The sequence below is a fragment of the Solanum lycopersicum genome, chromosome 2 (genome assembly GCF_036512215.1).
Source record: "Solanum lycopersicum chromosome 2, SLM_r2.1".
NCBI lineage: Eukaryota > Viridiplantae > Streptophyta > Magnoliopsida > Solanales > Solanaceae > Solanum > Solanum lycopersicum.
In genome coordinates this window covers 49,405,264-49,423,939 of record NC_090801.1, presented here as the reverse complement: position 1 = coordinate 49,423,939, position 18,676 = coordinate 49,405,264, and the positions used below count along the sequence as shown (strand labels likewise).

The 18,676-nt window shown below is 30.7% G+C and overlaps 2 protein-coding genes and 1 pseudogene across 2 annotated transcripts; all 3 read right to left on the bottom strand.

Annotated features, from left to right (window-relative positions):
- Positions 1–337: 337 nt before the first annotated feature.
- Positions 338–9,467, bottom strand: LOC138342141 (isovalerate--CoA ligase AAE2-like; annotated as a pseudogene).
- A 5,766-nt stretch (positions 9,468–15,233) lies between these two features.
- LOC138341720 (G2/mitotic-specific cyclin-2-like) lies at positions 15,234–17,622 on the bottom strand. The gene is made up of 5 exons (XM_069293343.1): positions 16,419–17,622; positions 16,094–16,315; positions 15,921–16,019; positions 15,652–15,830; positions 15,234–15,544 (listed from the first exon to the last, which is right to left on the bottom strand). Exons 1-5 carry the CDS (start codon positions 16,479–16,481, stop codon positions 15,403–15,405), a joined length of 705 nt encoding a protein of 234 aa, XP_069149444.1. The 5' UTR covers positions 16,482–17,622; the 3' UTR covers positions 15,234–15,402.
- On the bottom strand, positions 16,592–17,759 carry LOC138342140 (G2/mitotic-specific cyclin-1-like). The gene is made up of 6 exons (XM_069294334.1): positions 17,729–17,759; positions 17,494–17,623; positions 17,205–17,253; positions 16,990–17,109; positions 16,765–16,893; positions 16,592–16,633 (listed from the first exon to the last, which is right to left on the bottom strand). The coding sequence occupies exons 1-6, from the start codon at positions 17,757–17,759 to the stop codon at positions 16,592–16,594; spliced, it is 501 nt and encodes a 166-aa protein (XP_069150435.1).
- Positions 17,760–18,676: the final 917 nt, after the last annotated feature.

Sequence of the window (18,676 nt, the reverse complement as noted above, 5' to 3'; positions counted from 1 at the left end):
TCATGATGTATTATCACCTATAAGCAATTTTTAAATGACATGATAGTCTAATTACTTTTACACTATAGGTGTAATTTACCAGTCTTATCACAGTGTATCCCAATTTGTGGAACAGAACATTTCTCTTGCTGGAACATAAACTTGAAGTTACAATGAATGTTATTACCAAAATATAGAATAAGTATAGAACAAAGTGGCGGTAAAAGTTTAGAAAATGACCTTTAAAGAAGCAAGCCAAGTGGCTTCTTCATTTTTTCTTTAGAAAAGACTGCCCAAGGCTTTTGCTTTCTCCCTTAGGATAGATTTCTGTATCTTTCCAGTTGAAGTTTTTGCGAGATCCTGAAATATAAGTGTCCGAGGTGCCATGTAATGAGGCAAATTATCCGGTCTAATGTTTCGTCTCATTTAAGTAACTGAACTTTACCATTATAAGATTAAACTGTTATATTGGGTAAAGTTGAGTGATCATACGTGAAATTAATCTCATACCTGCACCATGTGTCTCCGTTAGTCCATAAAAGTGATTTACTCCAAAACCCAACTCCTCCATTCTTGAAATGATTTGTGGTGGTGGTGGTGAACCACCTGTCATAATCTTCACCTTGTGTGGAAGTGGTTTCCGGTCACATGACGCTGTATTCACTATCATGTTCAAGACAGTAGGTGCACCACCCATATGTGTCACCTTCTACAGTGAAATACTTTCAAATATTTCTTTTGGAGATACACTTCTGAGACAAACATTAGTGCCACCTACTGCTGCTAGACCCCATATCATGCACCATCCATTGCAGTGAAATCCAAAGATAAATAGGAAGTGTGCTCATCTCATGAGCCAAAAATGTGGCAATAGAATTGAGGTATGCACCTCTATGACCGAAAACAACTCCTTTGGGTCTTGATGTTGTTCCAGAAGTATAGTTAATGCTAATAGGGTCAAATTCTGCTGTTGGCCTCCTAATAGCAAAATCTCTGTCCCCACTTTCAAGGAGACTTTCATAATCCCAAGTGTTAATAATGGAATTGTTAGAATTTTCTGACATTATTACAACAAGAAGAGGTGGTCTGGTGTTCTTGCTAGAAATAATAGAAAGTGCTTCTTGAGCAAGTTGGAGAAACTGTTGATCTACAAATATGATTTTTGCTTCTGAATGCATTAGACGTGTTGATATCATAGCTGAATCATGACGCGTGTTTAATGTACAAAGAACTGCTCCAGCCATTGGTGTTGCAACATGCAGCTCTTGTATTGCTGGTACATTAGGGGCTAGTGTAGCAACCTACAGAAAAGAACTCCAAATCTATAAAAAGAATTGAGGAAGTAAAAAGTAGTTGTCTATGTTAAGAAGGCGTTTGGGTAAAGCTTATTAGCTAATCATACTAACTTATAAATATTTTAAAACTTATCCATGTATTTGGTAAACACACAAAAGTCATAAGTTTGTCACCTCCAATTTGTGACTTTATGACTTATAAGCATTTACTATTTCGTATTTGAATACTCTTTCTGTCCATGTTTGACTTGGCAATACCTCTCTTTACTATTGTAGGCGTATAAAGGTTATTGTGTTGGGGGACTTGGAGAACTCAAATAGGCGTCATCATTAGGGTTATTGTAGGTGTATAAAGGTTGAGGAGGTTAATGATGCTATTTGTATGATGCGTAGGGGTAGAACTATTGGACCAAATGAGATTCCGATGAATTTTTGAAAGAGCACGTGTGGGGTAGGTATGAAGTGGCTTACTGCGCTGTTTAATGTCATTTTCAAGATGACGAAGATGCCCTAAGTGTGGAGATGGAGTAAGATGATTCAATTGTACAAGAACAAGTTGACTTCAAAATTGCAATAACTATAGGGGCATCAAGTTGCTAAGTCATACGGTGAAAGTTTGGAAGAGAGTGTGGGGTCGAGATTGAAGAGGATCATGACTATTTTTGAGAATCAGTTTCGATATATGTTAGGACGCTCGACTACAGTAGACATTCATCTCATAAGGATTCTATTGGATCAATATAGGGAGAGGAAAAAACTTATACATGATGTTCATCGACCTACAAAGGCTTAAGACAATCCCTAAGGAGGTTCTATTTTGAGGTACTTGCAGACTAGATGTGTACCTATGGCGCGCAGTAGGTCGATTAAGGACATGCACGATGGAATCAAGACTCGAGTAAGAACATTGAGAGGAGATTTGGAGAACTTTCCCCTATTGATGGGGTTGCACCTAGGATCAACCCTTAGCCCTTTTTTATTTGTGCCTTGTTGATGGACATTGATGCGACAGATTTAAAGTGAGATTTCTTGGTATATGTTATTCATAGATACGTATTCTGATTAGCAAGACATGCAAGGAAGTTAATTCTAAGTTAGTGGTTTGAAGATGGATCTTGGAGTCTATAGGGTTAAGGTTAAGCAGGACCAAGTCTGTATATTTGGAGTGCAAGTTTAGTGAGGTGACGTTTGAGGCAGATGTGAAAGTGAGACTTGACACACAGTCCATCCAAAAAAAGAGGTAGTTTCAAGTATCTTAGGTCTATTATCCAAGAAGATGGAGAAATAAATGAGGATGTCACTCACTGTATTTAGACAAGGGGGATGATTAGAGACTTGCATCTAAAGTCTCGTGTAATAAAAACGAGTCACCTAAACTTAGAAAAAGACGAGTTCTAAAGAGTGGTGGTTAGACCAACTTTGTTGTATGGATCAAAGTGTTAGCCAATCAGGAACTTTCACATTAAGAAGATGAAGGTGGCGGAGGAGAGGATATTGTGATGGATGTGTGAGTTTACTAGGAGAAATAAAATTAAGAATGAGGATATCTGTGGAAAGGTGGGAGTTATTTTGGTTGAAGCAAGATGCGGAAAGCAAGGTTCAGATGGTTCAGACATTTGATGAGAAGAAGCACAAATGCTTCAGTGTAGAGGTGTGAGCGGTTGGCTATGAACGAATTCAAGAAAGGTAGAAGTAAACTGAAAAAGTATTGAGAAACGATGATTAGATAAGAAATGACACAATTATGACTTATCATAGACATGACCTATGATAGAAAGATATGAAAGACGTAAATTAGGGTAGAATGTTACTTCGTAAGAGTGTTACCTAGCTTGCAGGTGTGAGTGCATTATTTTGGCGCCTATGCTAGCCGTCATAGTTCTATATGCTTGTTTTTTTTTTTTTTTGATATCTGTTGTTTCGTGTGGTTCTATATGTGGTAGTATTATTTGGTTGTAGTACAGTTCTACTATTGTACGTTGTTTTGTGTACTACCTGTAATCTCTTATTTCATTACATCTTTTGTCTGTTTATGTCTTGAGGCGAGGGTCTATTCGAAATAGATTGTCTACCTCAGAAATACGTATGCGAGTCTTTGTGGGAATCCACGGAATATGTTGTTTTTATACATCATTATTACAAGTCATCTAAATAGTGAAAAAACATATGTATACTATGATAAATTATTTCTTGATTTTCAAACAGAACAAGTAAAAATGAACATTTATTTTTAGTATAGTAGATAAATAAAAGTTTTTTTTTTTTCTGAATTCACTAGGTGGGGTGCCTTAACGCTACCTCTTTTTAACAATAAAAATAGAAACCTCAAAGAGAAAAATACAAGCAACGGAGGCTAGACCTTTACCTCGTTTTCTTAATCATGTAACAAACCCCTACTATTTAACAAGTACGAAGAAATAAGAGCTAGAAAAAATTAGATATATATTCTATGATCATCACAAAGTTTATAATACTCTCTATGATGTTATTAATAAGGATACATATGTAATGCAAGAATTTAAAAATCAAGATTTAAATTGAGTTATCAACCTCAAACTTCAATTTTTATATCTATGAACTGAAAAAAGAAAGTATATATAGTAGTTTCTAATTTTCAAAAATAAACTTTCCAAAGTAGGATTCATTAACTTCCTCCATTCCATTTCGTATTTTATAATTCTCCTCGTACATATACTTTTCAATTTATATATTTTTTTAAAAGAATAACTTTAAGGGCAGATTAATTTAACTTCGATTTGGTTATTAGTCCTTATGGTTTATAAAAACAAATGGATCGAACAAAAAAGAGGCATAATTATGACAACTTGATACAAACAAAAAAACTTCCAATAACCATTAATATATATATATATATATATATATATATACTATTATAAGTGGGAAGCTCCAAAGTAGAAAAGTTGAATTACAATTTTATCCTTATGCTAAATTCAAATGTTATTAAATAAATAATCAATTAAATAGTAAATAGTAGAATTTCTATAATATTTTTATTTAATTGGTATACATGTGAGTAAATTAAATAGAACAAAAATTAAAAATAAGAGTTATCCATTTGAATAGATACATGTATGTGTTTCATCTTCCAAATTAATTTATATTTTTAATTAATATTTGTCTTTAATTTATAATAATACTTGACCTTTCAACTTTGTAAGTCAATCTTCATATTCCAAAACTATATTTTTTCCCTATAAATACAAATCTTTCTATGAAAATTTTTAATAGTATTTTCATAGAAATATTTATGCGTGATACAATTTTTGTGTGGAAGACTAGAGAAGCTTTAATCAAGTGAAGAAAATTTCAAGGCAAAGAGGATTTCTGTCAATATTACAAGGCGTAATGTGATTATAGGGATGAATAACACTTCAATTACTAAAATATCGGAGTTTGATGTATTTGTTTTTGTAATTTGTCGAGATTAGAACTATGATAAAACCCCTCCATTTATGTAGTTGAATGTCGCTTTTGTTAACTTGTCTTCCAAAACTTTTAACTTTTTTTTATGGTCAAAGGTTGAATGGTTATTACTATAGCTTTTTTTCAATTTGCATTATCAATAAAAAATAGGGAAAGGAATGTCTTCAATTTACATTATCAATTTGCATTTTCGTTGGTAGCCTTATGCTAAACTTGCTCCCATATTTGATTTTTTTTTTTGTATTTGTAATTTTATTTTAAGAATGTATTTGATTGAATGGTGTATTTTCGTATGAATTTTTTAATACTTAGTCATAATGATTTTCCATTACAGAGTTAGTATATTTGAATTCTTTTATATATTTTATTCTTAGATTACAGTTTTAATACATAATACATTTAAATTTTATAAATTCTTTAATAAATTAAATATTAATATTAAATAGTAAATAGTAAATCATCATATTAGTATACATAACTTACCATCAACTTGTAAATGTATGTAACTCTCACTAATTATATTCATTATGTTCATTACTCTCATTTCTCATCGATAATCTCAAATGGATTAATATTTATTTATGACAACTCTTTGTATTTCTCAATGCTATCCAATAATAAATAGCGACATTTCACACAATAATATATAAACTTAAACCAATTGAAAAAAAAAATGAGAAAATCTCTATGCTCTCTTTTCTCGTCTCTTTTTATTTATTTAGTTTAACATTTATGTTTCTTGCTTGTTGTTATTGTACAACGTACTTTCTATTGTTGTGTTATTATTATTGATAATTTACTATGGCCTGTTGCTTTGTATACATTAACTTATCATGTTGTATTTTAATATCTTCATTGGAATATTGAATTTGTGTGATAGTTATTTTTTTTTACTTTATGCACTTAGTCAATTTTATAATTAAAGATATAATATTTTTATTAGGAAGATATCTGTAGTTTCTATCGAAACAATGATAAATTTTACGATACAAAATTTATATGAAGTATCTTGGGATAAACGTGCAACGCACGTTCCTAAATCTAGTATATATATATAACTCGACGAGTTATCCTATTTAATGATAGCATAATTCATATATAGCAAGCCATATTGTAACGTAACACTATTATTATTATTATTATTATCATTATTATTATTATTATTATTATTATTATTAGGGAAAAAGAGAAATGTACTTCCGAACTATCGTAAATGGTATGCAAATATCCTCCGTCATACTTTAGGAACATTGGTGCCCCTGTCATCCAAAAATTAGAGCATATATACCGCTTATACTAATGGACATACACGTGTCATAATCTTATCTACCGACCCGAAATTTATCGACGGATAACATTGCGCCACATGTCCCTATTTCGTCATCCATTAGAGTGAAGGGCATATATGTTTAAGTTTTTGGACGGCAAGGACACCAATGTCCAAAAAGTATGACGCAGGGTATATGCATATTATTTACGATAGTTCGGGATATATTTATCCTTTTTCCTTATTATTATTGTTATATAGAATCATGAATTAGAACATAGAGATATGTATCTATATATCTAAGGGAAAAGGGTCTGATATACCCCTCAACTTTGTTATTTAGAGTTGATATACCCTTGTTATGAAAGTGACTCATATATACCCCTACTTATAAACAAATGGCTCACATATACCCTTTTCCTCTAACAGAAATGAAAAAAATAATTTTAATCTAATTTTTATTATTTTTTGAGAAAAGGGTCTGATATACCCCTCAACTTTGTTATTTGGAGCTGATATACCCCTCGTTATAAAAGTGGCTCATATATGCCCTTACCGTTATACAAACGGCTCACATATACCCCTGCCGTTATAAAATGGTTCACATATACCCTTCATTTAACGGAAGTTAAAAAATTAGTTTTAAATTTATATTTATTACTTCTAATTTTTTTTAAAAAATTATTTAGGGGTATATATCATTCTTCTATCAAAATTCAAGGTATATTTTAATTTTTTTCATACATAAATTATTTTTTGACTTCTTTTATTATAATTATTTGAATTTCTTATTCTTATTTTGTTTTTTCTTTCATTCCTTAATTTAAAGAATAAAAAATTAAACTATTTTTTGTGTGTATTGTAATTTAATTTCATATTCGAAGAAAAAATTTGGTCATCTACAATAAGTTTTACAAGAATATTAGTGAAACATAAATAAATTTGATTATCAAAATATAATTAAAAATTAGTCATTGAAACAAAAAAAAGTTGTTTGACGAGGATTAAATTTACTCATATGAGATTATATTTTTTAGAAAAAATAATAAAAATTTAGATTAAAATTCTTATTTTTTCATTTCCGTTAGAGGAAAAGGGTATATGTGAGCCATTTGTTTACAAGTAGGGATATATGGGCCACTTTCATAACAAAGGGGTATATCAGCTCTAAATGACAAAGTTGAGGGGTATATCAAACCATTTTTCCTTATTTTTTTCTAAAAAATAATCCATATGAGTAAATTTAATCATCTTTAAACGTACTTTTTTTTTAACTTTTTCACTAATGTTCTTGTAAAACTTATTGTACATGACCAAATTTTTTCTTCAAATACAAAAATCAAATTACAATATAGACAAAAAAAATAGTTTAAATTTTTTTCTTTAAACTAAGGTATGAAAGAAAAAAATATAAAATAAGAATACGAAACTCAAATAATTATGATAAAAGAATTAAAAAATAATTTATGTATGAAAAAAATTAAAATATACCTTGAACTTTGATAGAAGAATCATATATACCCCTAAATGGAATTAGAGTGTGTGACACTTTGACTAAAAGGTAATCTCTCTTGTCTTTCCATAGGGCAAATTGTACACATAAATGGATATTTGTTTGAAAAAACGGCTGGAATTGTAGGTATTTTCCTCATTTTTGCAAAAGGCACATGGCCAAGTCTATTGTGCCACAGTAAGTCTACAACATGTTTAGTAGAAATAGTATCAGAAGTGGAAGAACACACAAGTGGATCAATACATTTATTTATAAAGCAAGGATAACATTCAGTAGAAATGGTTTCAGTAGAAATATTTTTATCATGTAAAACTTTATTTGAAGCCTTACTATTATTACTAGACAAAGAAGAATTGTGACTATTGTGAGATATACAACAATATGAGGTGAATTCAGCAGGGTTCTTCAGACATCTTGAACAAAGAAAATAAAGTCCTTCTCTGCTACTACCAAGCACCTGAGACCTCTTCACTGAAGGGGCGTGTAGTAAACAAGAGACACTAGTGAATAAGACTATATAACTCATAGAAAGAGTCAATGAATGAACTGAAACACGATTGTATTTAAAAGAAGGTACATATAATACATTGTGTAAAATAATTTCAGATGTGATCACCGCATCACCAAATTTTGTCACCCTAACTTTATATCCATTAGGCAAAGAAACAAGCATAAGGTAAGGCATGACTTGAATGTTGGTTAAAATAGATCTGTTAAAGGTTATATGGTTTGATGCCCCCAAGTCAATGATCCACAAGTCAACACTTGATTTAAAACATTCACATGAAGGATTACCAAAATCAACAGAGGAAGAACATATTACAATACCTGCAAAATTCATAGAACCAACATCCATGTTTGAATTAGTTGAATCAGCTCCTTCAAATCAAAAATTCTATAAGAGTTTCAATATATGATCATATTGATCTTTAGTGACTATGGTCTTTTGTCTATGATTACCCTGTGAACAATCTTCTCCTTGTGCAGATATCATATCATCAAAATTCCATGTACATTAGCTACAACTCTCTTTCCCTTATATTCATGATCGTTGTTCTGTCTAGTATGAGATCCATTGTTCCTGTTATCCTGATTGGGATATCCAATTAACTTGTAGCAGTTTTTCCTGATATGTCCTGTCTTTTTTCAGTAACTACAAAACATAGCACTCCTATTGCTACTGCTACCTAAGTAATAGTTAGATCCTCCATAACTGTAGTTATTTCCTGAAGTGTTATTATTTCAAGAGTACTTATCATTAGAGAATGATGTCTTGAAGTTCCTTCCTGTTGATCCCTTTCCATTATTGTTAGAAGAATTTACATTCAAAGAAGTTGATTCCATAAGAATTTGATTAAAAGGTTTGAATTCTCTTTGTTTCTCCTCTTGAATCAATAAAGAGAAAGCCTGCGCCATTGATGGAAAAGGATTCATCATAAGAATATTACCTCTTATCACAGTATACACTTCGTTCATTCCCATTAAAAACTGTATCAAACGTCTATCCTGTTCTGCTCTATGCAACTCATCCTTAGCTCAACAAGTGCAAGCACAAGAACATTGATTCCTTATATTCAAAGTATTCAATTCTTCTCAAATTTTTTTCATTCTAGTGAAATAGACCGTGATATTCAAACTTCCTTGTGAGATCATTAATTTCCTTTCGAATCTGATATAACTTTGCTCCATTCGTTTAATCATACCTATCTTCAAGTTCTTTCCAAAGCTCCACTGAATCATTAACATATTCTACACTATATGAAATTTCCTTAGTGAGAGAATTTAAGATCTAGGGAGTTGCCATATCATCACATCTCTACCATTGACCTGACTGACTTGAATTTGCAGCTGGTTTAGCACAACTACCATCGATGAATCCGAGCTTCTTCTTCACTGACAAAGCTCGCATAACTCCCCTTATCCAGGATCTATATCCTGTTCCATCGAATTGAACTGGAACCAGTACCATTCCAGGACTGTCGTAGGGATGTACATAAATAGCACTGTACGTATCACCATTAACAAAAGTTTCTTATGTTGGAGGAACATTTTCAGCACCTGTCATGATAGAGAATCAACTAGAAAAAGAAATAAAAATCCAGATCAAAAGCAATGAGAGCAACATAGCTCTTATACCATATCAAATTACTCAACAATGGTGATCATCTCCACCAAAAACAGTAAAGAAGCCATAGTAGGCAATTGAGAAGAAACAGTTCAAAGAATTTGTATTTTAGAAAATGTAAACTTAAACATTCTGTATTGATTATTTCAGTATATATACAAGAGTGTGAAATTGACAGTTGTATCCAACTAAGCAAAAATGGAATATGTGAAAACTAACTAACTTTCTAATTTCCTAATTAACTTGATGTAACAGCTAACTAATAGTCTAACTAACAAACTATCTAATAGTAATTAATATTCTGTTAACTATAACATAATTATACTGTTAATACAAATAAATTCATAGATTTTTTGACAAATAGAGCCACAATATGCTAACACACACAAAAAGATTATTATTATTAGTACTTTACTTTATTCTTCTTATTTATGTTGCTTTTTTGATATGTAAGAACCATATCATTTCATTGTTCATTGATAAATTGAATTTGATTCTTTGTTAAGGAATAATGTGGAACTACTGACATCACATGTTTAAACAATAACAACCTAACAAGGGCAAATAGAGATCTACTTACTTAAATTTTGAATTTCAAAATATATGAGTTTCACATTTTAGGCATTATCAAAATTTGGCTAGACAAAGAAGGTGATACAATTAGAGATTCCAACATTGATTTCCCTTGCTAAGTTCATAATATTCATGTTGTTCTTTTAAAGTATTGGAAAACATCAAGTTATGTTTTAGTCATTTATTCTTCTAATTAATTTGATAGAGTTAAAAATTACTTATCTATCAAAAAGTAGTTTCAAGTACATGCATTTCTACAGTTAATTTATCAGGTCTCAGGTTACTTTCCTTTAATTTAGTTAGTTTCTCAAAGTTCCAGAAATAATGATCTAATACAAGTTGTAACATCATTTTTGTGTGTTTATATTTGTTTTTGAATTACCAAATAATTAGTCAAAAAAGATCATTTTAGTTTAGTGTTTATGAATAAGATTTGTTCATATTTGATTTTACTCTTCATGTTTTATTGATGGAATCTATGTGCTTTTGGAGCTGTGAAATCTGAAGGAAGAACTTCTTACACCATTAAAGTGTTTGATGAAATAGCCAAAATAATTAAGCAGTTTTTTTGTTTTAAATATTAAGAAGATTTTACTTTGAATAACTAATCTTGCACATGATTTATGCACCTACGTATGTCTTAAAAATTATGTAAACAAATCTTACCAGAAATATATAATCAATTATATAATTTATATGTTATTCATTGAATAGGCGTTAGTGATTAGTAGGATATTTGAATTGACTAATTAAAATTTGGTTAAACCTATACTACTAGAAATTTGACTTACTGCAACGCTTATGTAGCAACGGTTATACTATCGTACCAATAGCTCACCTGTTACAACGGTTATAACCGTGGCCAAATATCCTTGAATCTAATAGAACAATTCTTAAAATAAATTGTTGCATCATCCCTATAACCGTTCCTATAGAGAATCTATAGCAACAAGTTTTAGAACTGTTGCGATAGATAACTCTATGGCAACGGTTATATTTAGAAAAATAATTCTGATTTTTTAGGCCTAAATATATATCCCTCCTAAAAAATATATTTCCCTCCAATATAATTTGGCAAGATATATTAGTCCCTTATTAAAAATGTAAAAGAAAAAGAACAAACCCTTATTTCCAGAAACTTTCATCTAAGCGATGTGTGAGAGCGCTTCAAGGAATTTCTGAAGCTTTTGTTGAGAAAAACGAAATCTCTTGGTGCAACTGTTGGTGAAGCTCGTTGAGGAAAACAACAAGGAACAACCAGATCGTTCTTTTTGGTGAAGTTTTTGAGGTTCGACTACGGATTCGTCTTAAAGGTGAATAATGTTTAAGTTTTCTATGCTAGTTCATGATTTCTAAGTCCCCATTTAATTATTTTTGAAAAATCTTAAAGAATAATATATGGGTTAGAGTTAAATCTATGTTATTTGCTCTAATATAGGTAGTGTATAGACTTTCCTTGTTTGATTTTGTGATATACAGTGAAACGGGAAAAGAAAACACTACGAATTTAAAGTTACAGTTGAGTAGTTAGGGTTAAACATGAAGTGGATTTAGGGTTAAACTTGAAGAGGATTTGGGATTGAGTAATGCTCTAGATTCAAAATATTAATGCTTTCTGGTTGTCTGTGCTATATGCAAGCTGACTCACTATGCCTAATGACTTTAAGATAAGCTAGATTGCTATTGAATATGCCCTCTTTATTGTTTAAGAGTTGTCTTGTCTTTATTGAAATGAATTTGATGGAAAATCTTTGAGGATATGGTTATAAAATATTTATTTGTATTGCAGAAGACACAAAAGATACAAGAAGCCAACTCTTAGTAAAGTAGAACTGTACAAGAATCGATTAGAAACCTTGCTGTGTTCTCATAAATATAGAAGTCGTAAATGTGTGCATTTTACATACCAATAAGTAAAAAGGATAAGAAACCTAGAGAATCAATGAACAGATCTTGCAGTTCGATTAGTACACAAATAGTCTAACAGAACCATAAATTACCTTCCTGGAATCTTTTTGGTGGTTGTGAGAAGGATTTGAAAGATATCTTATCAGTTGCATCAGAATCTTCTAGTTCTTTGCTTTTCCTCCAAATCAGAACAATTAAGATAAACAACATCAGGACAGCCACAACTGTAACTACTACGCCAATGACTGGAAATAATGTAAGGTGGTAAGAATGGTTTTTTACATGTGTTCATGCTTTATTACGTGTGTTCATGCTTCTCTGTCTCACTCTCACAGCATGGGCACTGCATGTCGAATCTAGTTAAAAGAAACCTTGTTTTTGATACTAAGCTGTAAAAATGTAAAAGATCACTAAAAGTACATTAGATAAACACTTTGCAATCCTTTAACATAAATTAAGATGGGATAACTCTGATCGTAAACAAAAAGAGAATACATAAAAAAGATGTGCAACTCCCTGCTTAAATTGTTCTCTATAGTCTCTGTGCAAGTGCAAGTGAAACCTTGTTTTTTATGCTAGCAAGAGTTTGTCAGTAGAGTAGAATTTTGACTCGGTGTTATTCATTCATTGGGAAGATTAATTTTAGATGGGCTTGTAAAAGTAATTTATAAGTCAAAAACTAAGAATATATATACAAGACTTGTTCAGAATTTTGAATCACGAAAATAAGGCACTTCACATTTCATATATTATCTAGAATTGGGTGCTTACTTGAAAGAACACATATATTTTTGAAAAGGTAACATAACATATAATAAATAAATCTTTTAAAAGATGAAAAAAGATAAGACTATAATTATTAAAAATCACTCAATAGATAAGTCACTAGATTTATTCTACTGTTGCTCATTAGCTCTAGGATCAGCACTACAGTGAATAATTTTATATGTATGGTAGTTAAACTGGTCAGCCAACCCCATTGTGTGTGTGTTTTTATAAAGAGAATAACAGTTGTTACCGTTTGTCCTAATCACGTTTTTCATGTGCACAATCATCTCTGTTACTTCTTAGAATACATGAAATGGTTTGCTAGAATTAAAATAAATGTATTGCTAGTTATTTGCTTGTCTTGATGCAGTCTGTTGTATTGTGGTGTGACTACTTAAATTTTGTTCCAGAGCACGACCAATCAGATAGTACACTTTCTGCAATTGAAATTTCCAAGGTAAGAAATATGTTTGAGCTTGCCCGTATTGCTAGGTATAATCTATGTTATTTTCTCTAATATAGGTCTGCCATATAATTTATATTATTTTCTCTAATATAGGTCTGCCATATAATCTATGTTATTTTCTCTAATCTAGGTCTGCCCTTTTTGCTTTGAAATATTTTTTAGCGTGCCTTTTGTCATTTATTTGAATTAAGTTTCTTAAATGGTAGAATCTTCTAATAACTTTAACTTGTCAATTGGGATCTACTATTAATGCTGTCAATTTTTGGTGTTGAATTGATATGAAGGTTTGATATTCGATGAATCTAAAAGTTTGAAAGGTTAAGTATTGTTGATATTGCTTGTACTCATGAATTTATTGACTTTAATGTTTTGCTCATGTCATGTAGGATATATTTCAATGGATTTGGGAGATAAAAGTTGAATGAATCTCCGAAGATCCACCAATAAATATATTCATGGAGTTAATGATTTCCTTGATAAAGCATTTGAACGGGCTTCCCAAGGAAATGAAATATTGTATCCTTGTAAGAAATGTTTCAATCGTAATTGGCATTGTCGAGATATGGTGGAGGATCACTTGATTTGTCATGGATTTATTTATGGATACACCAAATGAGTTTTTCATGGAGAAGGATCTTCCTCAAGAAATACGCCACATCCAACCAATGATGAAGACACTTCTAACATTCATGACGACATTGATAGACTACTTCATGATACTTTTAGAGATGTAGTAGATGACCAGAGACATAAAGGAGTGAGAGAGGAGCCACCTGAAGATGCAAAGAGATTTTTTAAATTAGTGGAGGAAGGAAAAGAAGAGTTGTATCCGGGGTGTAAGAATTTTTCTAAGTTGAGTTTTACCATCCGATTTACTCGTTTAAATGCATTCACAAGTTGAATGATATGGCCTTTTCAGATTTGTTGAACTTGATAAGAGAGGCGTTTCCATTTGCTCAGATATCCGAGTCCTTTTACAAGGCAAAAAAGGTCATAAAAGATATGAGTCTTCATTATGAGAAAATTCATGTTTGCACTAACAATTGCATGTTATTTTGGAATGACAATGTAAAACATTAAGTACTTGAAATATGAAGTGTTGAACCCGTGTTGACAAGGGACATACTCATCTAGTATATAATATGGGGAAATAATGTGCTAAACAAATGAAGTTTTTTTCCTTAGCATATTTAAATCGTGTGACTTATGAAAAATGCATAAAAAATAGAGAGATAGCTCTTCATAAATATTCTAAATCAAATCAAATAAATTGAAATAAAGAACCTAACAAATACGAAAGATATATTGATAAAATTAAGGAAGAAAAGAAAGCAATTAAGTAATGACATAAGAACTCATACCATGCTTTGCTTGGAAATAATGAATGCTAACAATTGATTATTATAAAGACTTTTGAATTCTAAAAAGGAGCAGTATAGTCTATATATATACTTTCTTTTTATTTGCACAAATGCCCTACAACACCATCCGAATCGTTTCTTCTTCTTCACTATTATAATTTAGATAAAACGTAAAATTAACTATTATTGAACAAATCTTGATATTTTAAAGTGAGTTTAAAAATTCGAATCCGATATGATATCAATTGAAATTGTTGAAAATCAGAATATTAGAATATTGAATACAAAACTTTTTTGAGATTATCATCGTTGTTAAAATATTATCAAAACATGATTTAAATATCTTTAATAGACATATGTCATAATGTTTGAAATGTATCTTTGAGATGTTTCAAAGAAAAAACGTGCGGACAATCAAATGAAGAATATTTTTACTACCAAATTAAAAATCTAAATATCAAATGATATACTTCAGAAAAAGAAATAATTTTTTTCCATAAATTACATAACCTGATTAAATTATAACCACTTATGTTTTCAAATTGAACATGAATAAAACAAGTCATGAGTTTTTCAAGAAAAAATAAAATAAATAGTACTAACAAAATCCACCACTAGGGCAACAAACAGTTACTAGTAACTTCTTTCATGTCATTAACTCGAACCTGCACAAGATATAACCTGTTGTTTAATGATTTGTTACTCATGAGTCTTGGACCAGAAAATATGCTGGCTCAACTTTTGCTACATACCCAAATTTGGATGCGTTATACTTATTATGCACCCCTATTAGTTCCCCTGTTTTTGCCTTCTCGTGATACCTCACTATCAATTTTGCGCATTCCCTAAATTAAAGAATTGCAAAGAAGCAAAATAATTAGAATAAGTAGTAAAAGAGAGAATTACAATATAGAAAAACGAAGTAATTCATTAGTATACTCGATGTACTCACATAAGTGATTCTTCTGAATACCCTGTATGCCATTCACAAGTTGTACTCCATTGCTTGACGCCATAGAGCGTGCATTGAGCTGTATAGATTGCCGCAGCAGCCATAAATGATGGTGAATTCATCAACATCTCATATTCCACGAGACAAAGCTCGATTAAAAAGAAAGACAATTCCTCTAGCTGGTACATATTATTACAACAAAGTAATTCAGAATTGTGCAGATGCATACTATATATGAAAATTGAATTAAATAAAATACGAAATCTAACCTTTTTATCAGCTTGAGTAGCTTTGAGAAATCTTCTCATAAAAACGTATGCAGTTGGAAAGGACATATTGTACTGCAATGTGTTGAGCATCAATTTCTCCTGCAGTAAAATTGATTAGGAATCTAAAAATTAATTTATGAAATATCGAAAATAACTGCGATGAGTATTTTTACCATTTCAATAACGTCTTTTTTGTTGTAGTTTTCATACGAAATAATCACCAATTCCTGCACAAGAGGGGGTAAAATCTCCTCGTATTTGCCTGCTATTAGAAAGGCAACGAGACCAACAAGCTGCAGTTTGTTTTTGGCAACAACTTGTTTCTCTAAAAATCGGTCTAACAAATTAACAGTAAGAAATAATGTCTCTTCCTTGAGCTCGAACTTGTCATGTACCTGTTAGTTTATGAGAATAATTATAAAAAAAGTTAATTAACGTTTTAATGGTATGTATACCTTTAATTAATTCTGATTATTTCCAAATATTCAATTTAATTACCTCAATGATCCAGTCTATGAGTACACCTCTCATATTCCCATTGATCTCAGATTGTTGTTCCATATAGTTTGGTGAAACACAACTATAAACCTGAAATACATTGGGCAATATTACTCAATTAACAATCAAATGATTGAATAAAGACTACATACCTACCTCATTACTTATAAAATTTACCTCAACAAAGCTGAAATTTTTAGAAGAAGTTCTGCGCACTAACAAAATATTTATGTTTATAATACTATCAAATTAAGTTGACCAACAATAACGTATAACTTTACAACATGTAAACATTATTCGCGCTATATATATATAACTTAGATCCTTTTAACGAAACTAGACTAACCTCCATTTTCCTGTAGTAGGCATACAAATCTCCCACATATTCAACTCCAGCAAGAGGGTTTTTTGCATCATCATTGTCAATGTCTATTAACGCCTCCTCAAACACATCCTCCATTTCAATCTCCACCTCCTGAATTTGTAATCGCGCATATGTATAGAACATCAACACAAATTAATACCACTAGAAAGTAAAATTCAAAATAAATTTTCTAATAATTTGTGTGACCTTGTCATTTGAGAATGATTCAGGTTGTTCCAAACACATAGGAACTGGTTGAGCTTCATTTGTGTCATGTTCCTCCCATATAGTAAAATCTCCAATAGCTGGTTTTGGTTTCTTGGTTTCCTGTTCAAAATCATTTGAGTACACTTAAAAAGAATTAAAAAAATATAACTTTTACGTTTTGACTTTTCACGTGATATGAGATCGAAATTTTTTACCTCAAGGTAATGTTGGTGTAAGGTACCAATTTGTGTAGCACCAAATTTCCTTCATTTAAAAATTTATACTTTATGTATCAGCTAACTAACCAAAAATATAATCAATCAATAGTGACATTGACATTACTAAAATCTTTATACAAAATTAAAAAAAAAATAATTAAAATTTAACGTTTATGGTCTAACCTCCCGTTTGTTCTAAAATCAAGAAAAAGAAAACCCCAAATAAATTATATAAAACGAAAACACATCAAAAAAATAATAATCTAAAGATTGAAACAAAGATTACTCTGATAATTCGCGCTTATTAACAACGCAAGAATATCGATGAGCTCCGACTAAATTCTGGTTTATAACACTAAGTGCTCTTCTAGTTTGTGTCCTCTCCCCTCCAATCTTGACAATTTGTGCGTTACCACCTTTCATTAATATATCAAAAAAAAAAAATCTTTAATTAAACAAAAATTTTGTATACCAAAAATCAAATTAAAAAAAAAGTGAACAACGAAATTCCAAATAGTTACCTTGCACATTTGTGAATTTATTCTGGTCCATTTTTTTTTATTGTTGAACAAATGAGCAAATGAAAAGAAGAGAAGGGAGAAAATAATGTATTGTATATTATGTCTTGGTGAAACATAATTAGATGTGACATCGCTTTATATACTACAAAAAAAAATTATGACCGTTGTGAAAAATTAATCCAAACATGGTAGACTGCTATATTACTTTCTATAATTTCTTGATTTAACTGGATTTGAGTCAAATATATTCTATACTATGAGATTGTCACTTAATTAACTTGTCATATTTGCTTTATTTTTTTTTTAAAAAAATATTGTAATTGCTATTTATAGGCAATTAAATGTATAGTTGACCGCTAGTCACTGCATAATCTATATTCTAATTACACAAAAGTCTTCACGTAATACATAGCCGTTGGAAAAATATATCAAAATTATAAATAAAAATAAATGAACATAAGTACACTCATCTTATCCCATGAAGACAAGTCAGTCTAAAATCCAACTAATATAGTGAATGCCGAATGAAAACGTGAATAAAAGTGTAATACTATAAAATACTGCGGAACATAAGGTCAACTTGATTAAACCCCGAAAACCTGATTGTCACGTGTGCAAACCTCTGAAGTATTACAAATGAATCAAAAGAAAAATACAAGTCTCATATGACATTGTTTCTAGAGTAGAACAAGATCATATATATGTGTAAGAAGGTCCGCATAAATGACAAGCAACCGCCTCACAAATCTCCATAAAAGTCTCGTACAAGAAGAAGAGAAAATATTACAAAGGTTCATGCTAATAACCTATAAAAAATTGTAGAAGAGTACCAAATCATACGATACTCAGCAAGTAAACATCCTAACACAAGCTAAAAGGATAAAATACGGGTACTCTTACACCCCAAACGAACCTCCACAACTACAACCCACACAAAATCAACTCAAC